General features: G+C 42.0%; 1 protein-coding gene across 3 annotated transcripts in view; it reads right to left on the bottom strand.

The window, feature by feature from the left end:
- esyt2b (extended synaptotagmin-like protein 2b) overlaps positions 1–17951 on the bottom strand; it is a 56179-nt gene that overhangs the window by 33316 nt on the left and 4912 nt on the right. For all 3 annotated transcript variants that reach the window (XM_071329116.1, XM_071329117.1, XM_071329118.1), the window contains exons 3-7: positions 17383–17517; positions 17022–17098; positions 16779–16851; positions 14230–14319; positions 5468–5523 (exon numbers count right to left, since the gene is read on the bottom strand). In XM_071329116.1, coding sequence (XP_071185217.1) covers positions 5468–5523; positions 14230–14319; positions 16779–16851; positions 17022–17098; positions 17383–17517 — 431 coding nt within the window. The remainder of the gene's footprint in view (positions 1–5467; positions 5524–14229; positions 14320–16778; positions 16852–17021; positions 17099–17382; positions 17518–17951) is intronic.

Genomic DNA, 17951 nt, shown 5'->3' on the forward strand with positions numbered 1-17951 from the left:
ACTCTTAATATGCAGAGAATGCACTCTTTCATGTAAATTAGCCCTAAGAAATCCCCAAGTCCCCTCCCCATTACACCATCATTTTAGATTTGAGAGATGTGCGGATTGTAGAGTCTTTTAGCAACCCCAGAGAGCTGGTGGAGTGGCCCAATTTAAATATCTAAAAAGTCAGAGATGAGTTGATAATGAAAATGAAATCTTGTTCAACCATAAAAACCTTCTTGCTTTGAGCTGTGTGAGATTTTTTTGCACTGTCAGGCAGGCATGTGTTGCGATGAGCATTTAATGGACTGAAAGCCTAAAAGCCGTAGGGCGATGGTCACGCTAGCTGTCGTCTAGCTGTCATCCTCCTGCTACCTTAAAAAACGCTCCAATCACATACAACAACCCCAAGAGGAAAATACCTGCAATAAAACCTGTATGGGAACTAATCACACCTGTGATTAGGTGAAAGCTTGGCTTGACAAAAGAGGGTGTAGGGTGAAGTTGCCCCTAGACGGTGATCTGGGGTCAGTTTTAGGTTTTCCCCACACAGCAAATTCTCCAGTGTTAACATTTTTTTAATTTACACTGAAAGTGTTGAGTATGTGGAGCCATATAGACACCAGAATAGTGTTAAATTAACACACTGCTTTGTGTAAAGCCTTATTCAAATATTTCGCAGAGTGCCTTGATTTTCGAGTACATTTCAGTTACCACTCATGACTGTATTTGTTAGTGACAGAGACGTGGTCATTGCATTCATCCATTTTCGGTCCTGTGGACTTCACCAAGTAAGATCCTAAATGAATATGTCATCATAAAATGTTTAATAAGTAACACAATACCATACGTATTCCATAAGGCCTTATTTTGACGGCCTAGTTTTACCCTAATACATGGACCTGAAACTCACAAACATCACTTTGAACCAAAACCATGCCAATCATTATCATATTTCCCAGCATGCTGCACTGGAGGTAGAGTTTTTGTTATTGTTTGTTTCAATATTTATGCATGTACATTGATTTATTGATTAATTCATTAATATTATGCTACTCAAATATAAATTACAAAATTTTCTAAACTAATCCAATATGTTATTTGGACTTATTGCACCCCTTTCATGGTTGTTCCAGTTTAGATGCGTTAGGTATTCTCATAACTGTCTTAACTCTGGCAGTATTCTGAATACAAGTTGCAGGTGATAAAATATTCCATAAATTGGATATCCCCAATAGGAATTACACATCACATTGCAAGCCAGCATAATATGATTTGCAGGCCTGATGTGGCCTGTAAACCATGAGTTTCAGGCCGTTGTATAAAACAAATAATATATATATATATATATACACAGTTGAAGTCGGAAGTTCACATACACTTATGTTGGAGTCATTAAAACTTGTTTTTTAACAACTCCACAAATGTCTTGTTAACAAACTATAGTTTTGGCAAGTCGGTTAGGACATCTACTTTGTGCATGACACAAGTAATTTTTCCAACAATTGTTTACAGACAGATTATTTCACTTATAATTCACTGTATCACAATTCCAGTGGGTCAGAAGTTTACATACACTAAGTTGACTGTGCCTTTAAACAGCTTGGAAAATTCCAGAAAATGATGTCATGGCTTTAGAAGCTTCTGATAGGCTAATTGACATAATTTGAGTCAATTGGAGGTGTACTTGTGGATGTATTTCAAGGCCTACCTTTAAACGCAGTGCCTCTTTGCTTGACATCATTGGAAAATCAAAAGAAATCAGCCAAGACCTCAGAAAAAACATTGTGGACCACAAGTCTGGTTCATCCTTGGGAGCAATTTCCAAATGCCTGAAGGTACTACATTCATCTGTACAAACAATAGTACGCAAGTATAAACACCATGGGACCAAGCAGCCGTCATACCGCTCAGGAAGGAGACGTGTTCTGTCTCCTAGAGATGAACGTACTTTGGTGCGAAAAGTGCAAATCAATCCCAGAACAACAGCAAAGGACCTTGTGAAGATGCTGAAGGAAACCGGTACAAAAGTATCTATATCCACAGTAAAAACAAGTCCTATATCAACATAACCTGAAAGGCCGCTCAGCAAGGAAGTAGCCACTGCTCCAAAACATGCCATAAAAAAGACAGACTACGGTTTGCAACTGCACATGGGGACAAAGATCCTACTTTTTGGAGAAATGTCCTCTGGTCTGATGAAACAAAAATATAACTATTTTGCCATAATGACCATTGTTATGTTTGTGTGTTAATTGAACACTATTCATGTGTCTACAGTCGTGGCCAAAAGTTTTGAGAATGACACAAATATTCATTTTCACAAAGTCTGCTGCCTCAGTTTGTATGATGGCAATTTTCATATACTCCAGAATGTTATGAAGAGTGATCAGATGAATTGCAATTAATTTCAAAGTCCCTCTTTGCCATGCAAATGAACTGAATCCCCCAAAAAATATTTCCACTGCATTTCAGCCCTGCCACAAAAGGACCAGCTGACATCATGTCAGTGATTCTCTCGTTAACACAGGTGTGAGTGTTGACGAGGACAAGGCTGGAGATCACTCTGTCATGCTGATTGAGTTCAAATAACAGACTGGAAGCTTCAAAAGGTGGGTGGTGCTAGGAATCATTGTTCTTCCTCTGTCAAACATGGTTACCTGCAAGGAAACATGTGCAGTCATAATTTCTTTGCACAAAAAGGGCTTCACAGGCAAGGATATTGCTGCCAGTAAGATTGCACCTAAATCAACCATTTATCGGATCATCAAGAACTTCAAGGAGAGCGGTTCAATTGTTGTGAAGAAGGCTTCAGGGCGCCCAAGAAAGTCCAGCAAGCGCCAGGACCGTTTCCTAAAGTTGATTCAGCTGTGGGATCGGGGCACCACCAGTACAGAGCTTGCTCAGGAATGGCAGCAGGCAGGTGTGAGTGCATCTGCACGCACAGTGAGGCGAAGACTTTTGGAGGATGGCCTGGTGTCAAGAAGGGCAGCAAAGAAGCCACTTCTCTCCAGGAAAAACAGGGACAGACTGATATTCTGCAAAAGGTACAGGGATTGAACTGCTGAGGACGGGGTAAAGTCATTTTCTCTGATGAATCCCCTTTCCGATTGTTTGGGGCATCCGGAAAAAAGCTTGTCCGGAGAAGACAAGGTGAGCGCTACCATCAGTCCTGTGTCATGCCAACAATAAAGCATCCTGAGACCATTCATGTGTGGGGGTTGCTTCTCAGTCAAGGGAGTGGGCTCACTCACAATTTTGCCTGAGAACACAGCCATGAATAAAGAATGGTACCAACACATCCTCTGAGAGCAACTTCTCCCAACCATCCAGGAACAGTTTGGTGACGAACAATGCCTATTCCAGCATGATGGAGCACCTTGCCATAAGGCAAAAGTGATAACTAAGTGGCTCGGGGAACAAAATATAGATATTTTGGGTCCATGGCCAGGAAACTCCCCAGACCTTAATCCCATTGAGAATTTGTGGTCAATCCCACACATTCTGACAAACTCCAAGCATTGATTATGCAAGAATGGGCTGCCATCAGTCAGGATGTGGCCCAGAAGTTAATTGACAGCATGCCAGGGCGGATTGCAGAGGTCTTGAAAAAGAAAGGTCAACACTGCAAATATTGACTCTTTGAATCAACTTCATGTAATTGTCAATAAAAGCCTTTGACACTTATGAAATGCTTGTAATTATACTTCGGTATTCCATAGCAACATCTGACAAAAATATCTAAAGACACTGAAGCAGCAAACGTTGTGGAAATTAATATTAGTGTCATTCTCAAAACTTTTGGCCACGACTGTATATGGGTCCACGGACTCAACACTTCCATTGTTGATTTAACACTCGCTGTTGCAGATATTCTGAAGTAAATGTCCAGTTCACTATCAAACTCACTATCACAGTGGCAAAGTGCCACTCCTAAATGGGTCAGGTGCTCACCAACTGACCATATTAAGGGGGCCCCCATACAGACACCAAACCAAAGATTATGGATATACTGACAAGATACATGTCTCTCTGCCCTAAAAATGGGAGTCATTGTCCACAAGGCGGCATGGCGGGCTGTCTAGCCCCCGCCTATCCATTCTTTGGATTGGTGGATATATCTCATTATTGAAATCCTTTTTTGAATGTTCGATGAGTGTTGTTGACATCATCCGCCTGTATTCAATGCAGAGAGATGCTATGCTACTAGCCTCATGCCACGAATATGCATGGCCATACAGCCAACTATAGTTGCCGGGATGTCACGTGTCTTACTTATATCAGTACACTCGTAACAACTAAAGCATTATGAAACTTCTATTTGATCAAATAAACCTCAAGTAGCAAATAAGCCATACATTTTTTTGTTGACCAAATTCGACACTCATTGACCTCCATACAAAAACTCCTTGCTTGGTGGGCAAAACAATGAAAAAACACCACCTGCTGGAAGGAGGGAGATTTTCTGCCGAGTTGGTCCTCTCTCTCAATAGTGTGCAACTGCAGACCGCAATTCCGGGCGTTCCTGCATGTGGGAATTCCTGCATCTGCAGAAACATCCCCAACACTCGAGCATCCCATTGGTTCCTGTGTACCGGACTAGCTGGCTAAGATAGCACACAGTGTCCTTCACTCCCGCCTGCTGAACACCTCCCCTCGCCATCGTAAACAGAACTGTGGGAAAACAGTGCCTAACAGGTGGGGACGAAGGAAACTGTCTACCGGTGTACGGCTAGCTAGCTACCGTTGTCGCCCCCGCCCTCCTCTTCTGTGGGGTTTATCGGCTGCTGGCATCCAACATTATTGTGCATTAACGCCATCTACTGTACTGGTGCGCCCCCGCCACCCTCCTGACCTAGCTTAAAAATGTATCAATGCAGATGCAGGAACGCCACAAATTGCAGGCCGCAATTGCACCCTTCTCCTCTCTCCTCCTCTTCCTCTCTGACCACACCAAACACTGAATTGAACAGAGGCCATCGTCTGAGGATCAGCCGTATGCGTCATTGACCAAAAGTGAGTTATCTGATGTTTTGTCTTACTATGTACTTTGATTTGTTCTACAGTTTCTGGGTTATCAGACAATGTTCTTGAACTTGACTTTTGATGCTCTACTGCCCTATTGTTTGCCTATGGCTACTTAGCTTCAGCATTTGACATATTATTCATTTAAGTTTAAGCCATTTCAGTATTGCTACTTATAGCACCCTTTTGAGTAGCATTATATGGGAAATGTGTATTGATAAATTTAGGTTTAACTGATACTTCTTTACTTGAAAGTGATCAAGCCCATTGGAGGCCATCACCATTCTCACTAAAAACAGAAATACAGTCCATTTCTTACACTCAGTGTTTTGTTTTTTTTTACTCTGGAGAATTTGCTGCGCACTAACGGTGGTTAGAATTAGGGGAGGGGAAGCTGATCCTAGATCTGTAGCTCGGGGAAACTTCACGCTGGAGCACAAAAGAGACTCAGTTTACTTACTTCAGCCCAGGAATGTCTAGTATATTGGTGAGGCCTGTCCAGTTGATTTCCAGAAGCTAGATAAAAACAAAAGAAAGGATTTAGCTGTCTGGAAACTGGAAGAACATGCTGTACTTAGAAAGATTAATTTGCCACCCCAGTGCTTTTCTTTTTACTTACTTAAGTGATCTCAAAACAAACCCCATCTTATAAAAAAGGAAAAATGCAGAGAGGAACACCAGCCAGAAAGAGTGGGGAGATCAAATAAATTATCTTAATTGATTCAAGCACTTAACTTCATTGTTGTGTGACTCAGTCATCCGAGTGAGTGACAGTGTGTTGGTGCAAATCTCTTGATGATTAAAAACAAAAGATAGCATTCTGACAATGGCGGGTGCAGCAAAGTGAAACAGAACCCAAGAAAGCTAATTGCCTTGCCTCTTGCTAAATAAACCAATTTCATAGGAAACCTGACATTTTTACACACTAAATAAGACAAGCTGGCGTGTCAACACAAGCATGTTTTTAGCTGCAATTGTACCCTAGTTTTACCCTATAGTTAGCCTGGTGGAACTAGCCTTACCGCTAAGTTCACCATTGTGTGTTGAACGCTGGAATCAGGTTGGTTCCACCAGGCTACCCTATAGTTAAATACTATACTTAATTGTTTCACTTGTTTCAGCTGTCTCTTATCTCGCCTACTGTTGAAATGGGGACACACAGCCTTGTACAGTATGTATATGAGTAATACCCAGGTCACTGACACCAGAGATACTGGCCACAGATTGGACAAACACTTGACCTGCTGAAAGATTTATTACAAAAACAATCCTCTGGAACCACTTCTGTATACAGGAGCTGTTGTCCCAAACGGCACCCTATTCCCTAAGTAGATTCCCTTTGGGCCCTGGTCAACAGTAGTGCATAACATAGGGAATATGGTGCCATTTGGGATGCACACGGGGTCTATTGAGTTCAGGGACTGTATAATTCCGTGGAAAGTCTCTTACCTAAAGGTTCTGTGGATATAAAGTGTTGACATTGTTAACACTGTTACGTAGAGCAAAGCTGGACAATGCATGTTTTAAATCACACCACGTATTTGGTAACGGAGAGACAGCACAGCTAAGCCAGAAAAAGTTTTAATCTAGGAGTCAGACAGGGGGTAACTTCTAAGCCGAAAGGTATTTTTTATTTATGCGGAGCACTGACGTGTCTCTTGGCTCAAGGAATCAATTTCAATGCGTTTCTATAGTCCCCCTCCTCCCTCTCTCTCTGTTGCCAACACTGCAGCAGATATAGTTTTGAGCAAGGACTGATTGGAACACCGCAAGGCAATCAAAGTAGCCATTTCGTGCATCTCCACTGTATGGATTGGTACCAGTGCTTGGCCAAAATGTATATTGCTGGTGCTGAGACCCAAAAAAGCCGGAGTCTCACCAGTGCTGCAGTAGAGAAGCCGTATACAGCAAGTACTGTACTGTAGCAGTAAATTGGCAGAGCCACGCGTCCTGAAAATAACCTGATTATCCAAACATGGGTAAATTTAACCATCAGTTGTGGTTTTATTTGGATGACAATGTCTACTTCAACGAGTCGGCAGCTCTGAACGTTTTGCTTACTCTGGACCAGGCCCTAGACCATGGGTGGCAGGTAGCCTAGCGGTTAAGAGTGTTGGGCCAGTAACCGAAAGGTTGCTGGTTCAAATCCCAGAGCTGGCGAGGTGGAAAAATCTGCAGTTCTGACCTTGAGAAAGGCAGTTAACCCCCCCAACAACACCTGCTCCCCAGGTGCTAGATGTCAATTAAGACAGCCCCCCACACCTCTCTGATTCAGAGATAAATCCTTTCCTTAAACCCTGGGACTTGAAAGAGGAAGTGACAGCGCAAGAGAGACAGATAACCCTGGAATGAGTAGGTGTGTCCAAGCTTTTGACTGGTACTGTACATATCCCAACCAGAAACCATGGATTACAGGCAACATCTGCACTGAGCTAAAGGCTAGAGCTGCTGCTTTCAAGGAGCTTGACACTAATCCAGATGCTTATAAAGAAATCCTGCTACGACATCTGACGAGCCATCAAACAGGCAAAGCATCAATACAGGACTAAGATCAAATCCTTCTGCACCGGCTCTGACGCTCATTGGATGGGGCAGGGCTTGTAAACTATCAGGGATTACAAAGGGTAGCACAGCCACGTGCTGCCCAGTGACGCCAGCTTACCAGACGAGCTAAATGCCTTCGATGCTTGCTTCGAGGCAAGCAACATTAAACCATGTATGAGAGCACCAGCTGTTCTGGACGACTGTGTGATCTTGCTCTCCATCGCCGATGTGAGTAAGACCTTTAAACAGGTTAACATTCACAAGGTTGCAGGGCCAGACGGATCACCAGGACGCGTACTCAAGAGCATGCGCTGACCAGCTGACAAGTGTCTTCACTGACATTATCAAACTCTCCCTGACCCAAACTGTAATACCTACATGTTTCAAGCAGACCACCATAGTTCCTGTGCCCAAAAATGCCAAGGTAACCTGTCTAAATGACTATTGCCCCGTAGCACTCACATTTGTAGCCATGAAATGCTTTGAAAGGCTGTCATGGCTCACATCAACACCATCATCCCAGACAACCCGGACCCACTTCAATTCGCATACAGCCCCAACAGATCCACAGATGACCCAATCTCTATTGCACTCCACACTGCCCTCTCCCACCTGGATAATAGGAACACCTACGTGAGAATGCTGTTGATTGACTACAGCTCATCACTTTTATTTTTATTTCACCTTTATATAACCAGGTGGGCCAACTTCGACCTGGCCAAGATAAAGCAAACCAGTGCGACAAAAAAAAAAAACACAGAGTTACACATAAACAAACGTACAGTCAATAACACAATAGAATAGAAAAATAGAAAAATCTATGTACAGTGTGTGCAAATGTAGAAAAGTAGGGAGGTAGGCAATACACAGTCCATAGAGACGAAATAATTACAATTTAGCATTAATACTGGAGTGATAGATGTACAGATGATGAAGTGCAAGTAGAGATACTGGGGTGCAAAATAGCAAGAGGGTAAGTAATAATATGGGGATGGGGTAGTTGGGTGTGCTATTTACAGATTGGCTGTGTACAGGTACAGTGATCGGTAAACTGCTCTGTCAGCTGATGCTTAAAGTTAGAGGGAGATATAAGACTCCAGCTTCAGAGATTTTTGCAATTCCTTCCAGTCATTTGCAGCAGAGAACTGGAAGGAAAGGCGGCCAAAGGAAGTGTTGGCTTTGGGGATGACCAGTGCAATATACCTGCTGGAGTGCGTGCTACGGGTGGGTGTTGCTATGGTGACCCGTGAGCTGAGATAAGGCGGGGCTTTACCTAGCAGACTTATAGATGACCTGGAGCCAGTGGGTTTGGCGACGGATATGAAGTGAGGGCCAGCCAACGAGAGCATACTGGTCGCAGTGGTGGGTAGTATATGGGGCTTTGGTAACAAAACGGATGGCACTGCGATAGACTACATCCAGTTTGCTGAGTAGAGTGTTCGGGCCTATTTTGTAAATGACATCGCCGAAGTCAAGGATCGGTAGCATAGTCAGTTTTACGAGGGTATGTTTGGCAGCATGAGTGAAGGAGGCTTTGTTGCGAAATAGGAAGACAATTCTAAATTTAATTTTGGATTGGAGGTGCTTAATGTGAGTCTGGAAGGAGAGTTTACAGTCTAACCAGACACCTAGGTATTTCTAGTTGTCCACATATTCTAGGTCAGAACCGTCCAGAGTAGTGATGCTAGTCGGGCGGGAGGGTGCGGGCAGCAATCGGATGAAGAGCATGCACTTAGTTTTACTAGCATTTAAAAGCAGTTGGAGGCCACGGAAGGAGTGTTGTATGGCATTGAAGCTTGTTTGAAGGTTTGTTAGCACAGTGTCCAAATACGGGTATGGGGAGGTTAGGGTTGGGATTTGGTAGGGGTCGAGAGTAGAGGTCGACCGATTAATCGGAATGGCCGATTAATTAGGGCCGAGTACAGTAGATGGCGTTAATGCACAATAATGTTGGATGCCAGCGGCCGATTAACCCCACAGAAGAGAGGGCGGCGGCGACAACGGTAGCTAGCTAGCCGTACACCGGTAGACAGTTTCCTTCGTCCCCGCCTGTTAGGCACTGTTTTCCCACAGTTCTGTTAACGATGGCGAGGGCAGATGTTCAGCAGGTGGGAGTGAAGGACACTGTGTGCTATCTTAGCCAGCTAGTTCGGTACACAGGAACCAATGGGATGCTCGAGTGTTGGGGACGTTTCTGCAGATGCAGGAATTAGAGGTCGACCGATTAATCGGAATGGCCGATTAATTAGGGCCGATTTCAAGTTTTCATAACAATCGGAAATCGGTATTTTTGGACACAGATTTTTTTTGTTTACACCTTTATTTAATCTTTATTTAACTAGGCAAGTCAGTTAAGAACACATTCTTATTTTCAATGACGGCCTAGGAACGGTGGGTTAACTGCCTCGTTCAGGGGCAGAACGACAGATTTTTACCTTGTCAGCTCGGGGATTCAATCTTGCAACCTTACAGTTAACTAGTCCAACGCTCTAATCACCTGATTACATTGCACTCCACGAGGAGCCTGCCTGTTACGTGAATGCAGTAAGCCAAGGTAAGTTGCTAGCTAGCATTAAACTTATCTTATAAAAAACAATCAATCATAATCACTAGTTAACTACACATGGTTGACGATATTACTAGTTTATCTAGCGTGTCCTGCGTTGCATATAATCAATGCGGTGCGTATCGTTGCTCCAATGTGTACCTAACCATAAACAATATCAATACACAGAAGTATATCTTTTTAAATCTGCATATTTAGCTAAAAGAAATCCAGGTTAGCAGGCAATATTAACCAGGTGAAATTGTGTCACTTCTCTTGCGTTCATTGCACGCAGAGTCAGTGTATATGCAACAGTTTGGACCGCCTAATTTGCCAGACTTTTACGTAATTATGACATAACATTGAAGGTTATGCAATGTAACAGGAATATTTAGACTTATGGATGCCACCCGTTAGATAAAATACGGAATGGTTCCGTATTTCACTGAAAGAATAAACGTCTTGTTTTCGAGATGATAGTTTCCGGATTCGACCATATTAATGACCTAAGGCTCGTATTTCTGTGTGTTATTATGTTATAACTAAGTCTATGATTTGATAGAGCATTCTGACTGAGCGGGGGTAGGCAGCAGCAGGCTCGTAAGCATTCATTCAAACAGCACTTTCCTGCGTTTTGCCAGAAGCTCTTTGCTGTGCTTCAAGCCTATCAACTACCGAAATTAGGCTGGTGTAACCGATGTGAAATGGCTAGCTAGTTAGCGGGGTGCGCACTAATAGCGTTTCAAACATCACTCGCTCTGAGACTTGGAGTAGTTATTCCCCTTGCTCTGCATGGGTAACGCTGCTTCGAGGGTGGCTGTTGTCGTTGTGTTCCTGGTTCGAGCCCAGGTAGGAGCGAGGAGAGGGATGGAAGCTATACTGTTACACTGGCAATACTAAAGTGCCTATAAGAACATCCAATAGTCAAAGGTTAATGAAATACAAATGGTATAGAGAGAAATAGTCCTATAATTCCTATAATAACTACAACCTAAAACTTCTTACCTGGGAATATTGAAGACTCATGTTAAAAAGAACCACCAGCTTTCATATGTTCTCATGTTCTGAGCAAGGAATTTAAACGTTAGCTTTCTTACATGGCACATATTGCACTTTTACTTTCTTCTCCAACACTTTGTTTTTGCATTATTTAAACCAAATTGAACACGTTTCATTATTTATTTGAGGCTAAATTGATTTTATTGATGTATTATATTAAGTTAAAATAAGTGTTCATTCAGTATTGTTGTAATTGTCATTATTACAAATAAATAAATAAAAATCGTCCGATTAATCGGTATCGGCGTTGAAAAATCATAATTGGTCGACCTCTAGTCGAGAGCTTCAAGATCCTCTGTGTCCACATCACTAAGGAATTAACATGGTCCACACACACCAACACAGTCGTGTAGAAGGCACAACAACACCTCTTCCCACTCAGGAGGCTGAAAAGATTTGGCATTGGCCCTCAAATCCTCAAAGTTTGTACGACCCAGTACATCACTGGGGCCAAACTCCCTGCCATCCAGGACCTCTATATCAGGCGGTGTCAGTGAAAGGCCCTAAAAATGGTCAAAGACGCCAGCCATCCAAGTCACAGACTGTTTTCTCTGCTACCGCACAGCAAGCGGTGCCGATGCACCAAGTCTGGAACCAAAAGGACCCTGGACAGCTTCTACCCCCAAGCCATAAGACTGCTAAATAGTTAACCAAATAGCCTCCTGGACTATCTACATTGACCCTTTTTGTACAAACTGTTTTGACTCACATACACTGCTGCTATTGTACCCCTGCAAATCAACTCAGTACTGGTACCCCGTGTATATAGCCAAGTTATCGTTACTTATTGTGTATTTATTCCTCGTGTTACTATTTTTCTATTATATATTTTTTTCTATCTCTGCATTGTTTGGAAGGGCTCGTAAGTTAGCATTTCACTGTTAGTCTACACCTGTTGTTTACGAAGCATGTGACAAATACAACTTTCTATTTTATTTTATTCACCAGCAGTTGGGTCTTTTTAATGTAATCCATAGGTTATTTTCAGGAGGCATGGCCTATTGGGGGGGCATGGCTTTCAGATATTTCATTTTGGACACCCGTGAGAGTAAATGGCATTCCTGTTCATCATGTTAAGTTCTACATTTCAATTTGTTAAATATTTTTCCACATTACATATTTGAACATAAACCTAATAAGATATATATTTTTTTTTGATTATAACAAAGTGGGGAACTCATACTCTTGTGAAAGCCTCATTAAAACGATGAACGTGTCAGTGCTCAACCTTAACATACATGTGACGACAATACAACAGATGAAACGGAATGACATTTACTCTCACGAATGGCCAAAAATAACTATCTGAAAGCCACATCCCTATTATCCACGCCTCCAGTCTTCAAAGAAAATGACCCAACTGGCTGAATCAAAATAACGTGTCTTCTGTCCACTATTTACCTAGCACTGGGTTAGGGCTGGGTTATTTTTTTTAGTACATTGTGAGCATTGAAAGCATTTTTTTTTTTTTTGTTAGTTTGTTCCCCAGTCTCCTCTACTCTTACTGAGAAAAGGCCTCAACTGAAGAATCTACAGCTGCTGAGTCTGAGGTGTTAAACAGTCCAGTGCTGCTCTGACCACAGTGTTGTTAGGAACCACATTTTCTAACGCCACATACACAACCTTGTGTCCGCTTACTGTGACCTACTTTAGTTACTGGAAATAAACTCAGCAGTGGTCAGACCACAGAATACACCAACATTTATCAACTAATGGAGGATCATTGAGACCACATACACAGGGACTTTGCAGCTGTGCATTGCAGCTGTGCATTACTGATCTTGAGTAGCCTTGCTAAGGGTGTTTTCCCTCCAGTTCTCTCTGGCAACAAAGCACGGACAAGGGCTTCGCCTAATATGGTTTCCTAGTTGTGTCAGAATGTTTTATTTTATTTGGCAGTCAAGATCGAACCATTTCAGGAGGAGAATGAAAGGTCGGTCCAACTAACCGAGCCTGTATATAGCCTCGCTAGTGTTATTTTTCACTGTCTTTTTTACTGTTGTTTTTATTTCTTTACTTATCTATTTTTCACCTAATACCTTTTTTTAAAACTTAAATATTGTACTGTTGGTTAGAGCCTGTAAGTAAGCATTTCACTGTAAGGTCTACACCTGTTGTATTTGGCACGACCGGGAGACCCATGGGGCGGCACACAATTGGCCCAGCGTTGTCCGGGTTAGGGGAGGGTTTAGCCGGCAGGGATGTTCTTGTCCCATCGCGCATTAGCGACTCCTGTGGCGGGCCGAGCACAATGCACGCTGACACAGTCGCCGGGTGTACAGGGTTTCCTCCTGGGTTAACCGGGCATTGTGTCAAGAAGCAGTGCGGCTTGGCTGGGTTGTGTTTTGGAGGACGCACGGCTCTCGACCTTCGCCTCTCCCGAGTCCGTACGGGAGTTGCAACGATGGGACAAGACTGTAAACTACCAATTGGATATCACAAAAAATTACATAAAAATAAATAAATAAAAAGAATGAAGGGTTGTCCCCTTCACTGTGATGCATTCTGGAGAATATGGTATATAGTCTGTCTCCCTACATCAATGAAAAGAGGACCACTTATGATCTTTGCAATACTTTTTATCCTTTACCTCAACATTTCTTCCATAAAATGTGCATAGCTGTTTTCCCATTTTTAGGATGACAGATAACAGAGATGTAGCATGCCCAAGGCTACAGAAACAGGAGTTGCTGTTCCAGAGTTTGTGGTCTGCTCTCACAGCACCGTGTAACAACACTGTGATTTACAGTCTAACCACTACACACTCTCCTCCTGCTTCCCCTCTCTGCTGTTTGCTCTGAGGCTGGTGTAGGCAGTGATAAGAAATCCACCAAAGTAGGACTAGCCTGATCTGTGTCTATTTAAGGCTCCAGTGTCTCCACTGGGGACTGGTATTTGACTTAAATCGGCCAAATGTTTAGGCAGAACAGAGGCCTGGAGGCTCAGCACTAGAGGAAGGAAGACAGTGATAAAATACCCATTGTCAAACAACTGTCCTGTTAGCAGCTGACGATGCAAGTGGCCTGAAATCCAAATGGTAGAAATAGGAAGTGTGTACAAGGACTAGAACTTACAGGTTTTTTCAGGAAGAACAGGGACAGAGCTCCGACAAGGGGCATGTCACCTAGCAATGGCTCCATGACTACTCGCAACACTCCATGGAGCTGTGAAACACAAGAGGCATTAAGATAAATACACTCGCTCGCAGAGATAAAAACAGAAACACACACAAGACACAATGTTAAGGTAGCTTTCAGTATCATGGAACTAACACTCTGCAGGTCCTTGACCCACCTAAGAAGCTCTATGGAAACATTCCAGAGTGGAGGCTTGGACATTACAAAGATGGCCCCCCTCACTGTCATTATTATCAGGCCAACATAACATAACTGCTCTATGTCATCCTCAACTTGCTAAACAAATATTGAGCTAATTATATATATCTCTCAAAGACTAGCAGGTTGTTTAAGTGCTGATTTATTATTATGTTGAATAATAAAAAATTCACACAAAAGAAGTGGTAGTTTTAATCATAAGCATGGTGTTTCCAAACACCTCTATATGATGTACTGTGAGTATGAGAAATAGGAGCTGGTGCGGTATAATCAGCCTGGTCTCATACACTAGACGTAACATAGTAAACGTAAAATCCGGGCCATCAAATGAGTATAATATGTTACGTTTGGTATGGTTACATGAGACAGAAGTTTACTTAAGGCAAAAACTAAAGTGGGGTGGTTGGTCAGGGTGGATGAGTGGGCGTACAACGCAAACGTCGATCAACCCAAAGGTTGCGTGTAGAAATTTCATCACGGACAACTTTAGCATTTTAACTAATGAGTAACTTTGCAACTACTTACTACTTTTTAGCTACTTTGTAACTACTTAGCATGTTAGCTAACCCTTCTCCAAATCCAAACCTTAAAGGTCCTGAACAGTAATTCTGAAAAGTACTACCAGGAAGTTTGAAAAGACAGGGTGAGTGGTCAGGGAGCTTATATTCATGAGCTCGCCTTGACTGACAGTGTTTGTAACGCCTATGTCAAGCAACTTGGATGCAGCGAGCAGTGTTGCAGTAAAATCATCTCAAGCTAATTTGGTGATACACAAAGCAACTTAAACGACAATAAAATTGCATCACTGATATTTTTATTTTATATATACATCTCCCATTTGGCATGTCTCTTGTGAGGTGGTTCACAGCAGCACTGATGGATGTGTTGACTTGACAACAGCGTCAGAGTTTTGAACGACCCTTCCCCCCCTTTTGTTCCATGCTGTCTGAAGACCTAGCCAGTAACTAGCTAACACCAGACACAGATGGAAGGGGAAACATATAAATATCTTCGCCATAGATGAATAGGGTAAACTTTTAATTATAATTATTTTTAAATTATTGCTGACACCCTACAGTCAAAGTAGCAATCTAGCTATGTAAACCACGCCCCTCTACAAACATGCCTTCGTCAACGTTGGTTACGAGGCCGTACTTATTTAAATTAAATAAGACAATATCATGTTACCATTGGTGTATTAAAAAGAGAGTTAAGGTGATGTCACCTTAACAATGAATCCAACTTTTGATTTGAACTGTTTGACATGGGAGATGGGACCAGTAACTTTAAGATCAAACTTTATCAATGTAGAACCAAAATAAATTTTTCATACTTTGGTCATCATACTAGTTTCCTTCATATATAATAACATTTCATGAAAAATATGATTTTGATGGTTCATGACCTAACCCTAATCTTAACCTTAACCCATAACTCCTAGCCTAGCTAGCCATAACCACCTAGCTAAAATTATCCAAAACAAATGAGAATTCGTAAAATATCATACGTTTTGCAAATTAGTAACACATTGCATGAATTGCAATTCGTAACATATTGTTTGAATTGCAATGCGTAACATATCATATGAATTAATACATACCATACGAAATGGAACATATAATACATTTTACATTTAAGTAATTTAGCAGATGCTCTTAAGTAGTAAGTGTATACATTTTCATATTTTTCCGTACTGGTCCCTCATGGGATTTGAACCCACACCCCTGACGTTGCAAGCACCATACTAATTGGAGTTTCCTGGATTTACATGTACTATGTTACATCTACCCCTGAGTCCAGGTTGGTATTATAGGACTTTACTTACTAACAATCCTAACAGCTCTTAGTCTCTAAGGAGACAGATTGATTGCTTTTCCTGCCAGCTATGTCTCACTGCTGCTATGCAATGGCATATAAACACTTGTTTTGTTCTACCCTCTATTCTCTCCCACACACACACACACACACACACACACACACACACACACACACGGTCACACGGTCACTGATCACATGGTGTTTTGCTTGCAAGTCATTGCAATGAAAAACAAATTGAGCAAGCGGGCATAATAAAGTAACTTTAATATGATTTGACAACATTTGTTTGATTTGAACCATCTTCCACTCTTCTGAACAGGTCTTTAGTGACAGAAACGACAATCAGATCAACCATTACAGAGTTTTATAGTCCATTTCCGACTGCAAGTGAAGTGTATTTGTTAAAAAACGAAACAAAAACAGTCCCCCCTGGGGTTTTACATTCCTATGAAATAGAATGTCCACATTACCTGTATGCTTTTAATACCAGCCTTGCAGTAGTATCTTTTGACGTCCACATCAATTTCAGTATTTCCAACAAAACTGAAGAAAAAAAATACAATTATCAGCATCATCAAAAATCTCATGAAAGTGTTCATGTACAGTAAGTGTAATTTAATAACAAATAATTAAACCACATGACTACTACACACAGTACATTCTTTGACAAGCCAAAGGCTCAAATCTGTCCAAAATAGAGATAGTCTGGTCACCTGATCTGTAGGTCCATGATGATCTGACGCTTGTCCACATTCTCTGTGTAAACCTTGACCCCGTTAATCCTCAAAGGCTAAACACAAATACAAGACAAATTACGTCACCACTAGGCCTCACACTTGTGTTTTACCCAGCATGAACGTCGCCAATACTCTGTGACCCTTCCTGGAAACTATTAAAGAGACACCCATCCACCACAGTCACGTGAACAGATAGGGCTCTAGGGATGCTCGTGCCCTTTTGCCCTCCCAATAGCAAAAGTGCAGCAGTTAGTTGAATAGTTGAAAAACATCTCATAAACAGTAAGCATAAGGCAGGGTTAGGTCGAGACTCCTGCTGATAAGTCTTGATGCTCACCTTGTCCCCCATGTCAATCTTGCTGAAACAGAAGGTGCTGAGGTGGGAGTTGGCTCCCTTCACAGCCGGCTCGATAGTCTCGTGGAACAGCTTCTCTATGAACTGGCAAATATACGGCCACATCTGTCTCACAGTCTGCAGGGCCACAGGGAGGAGAACGGATCAGTGAGTTAACAATGGGGCCACATTCTGACCATCATCCAATGAGTCATAAAAGAAAATTTAGGAAGCAGAGTGAAGGAGCTGAATTCACTGAATTCATTCTTCAATATCAGGGCACATATTCAAAAAGTGTCTCAGAGTAGGAGCGTTTATCTAGGATCAGTTTTGCCTTTCCATCATAATGAAATAAGATGGGTGGGGACCTGATCCTAGATTAGCGCTCCTTCTCTGAGACTCTTTGTGAAAACAGGCCCAGCAATATTCTAAAAGTGATGCGAAGGCATTTCAAATGTCTCATCAGTTCTATAATTCACAATGCTGGTGAAACTCAACTATGAAATTTTAATCATCACGTGTTTTATTTCGGTAATAATGTGTACACAATAAATATTTTAAACTTCGCTTTC

Source organism: Salvelinus alpinus, chromosome 10, assembly GCF_045679555.1.
Source record: "Salvelinus alpinus chromosome 10, SLU_Salpinus.1, whole genome shotgun sequence".
Classification (NCBI taxonomy): Eukaryota; Metazoa; Chordata; class Actinopteri; order Salmoniformes; family Salmonidae; genus Salvelinus; species Salvelinus alpinus.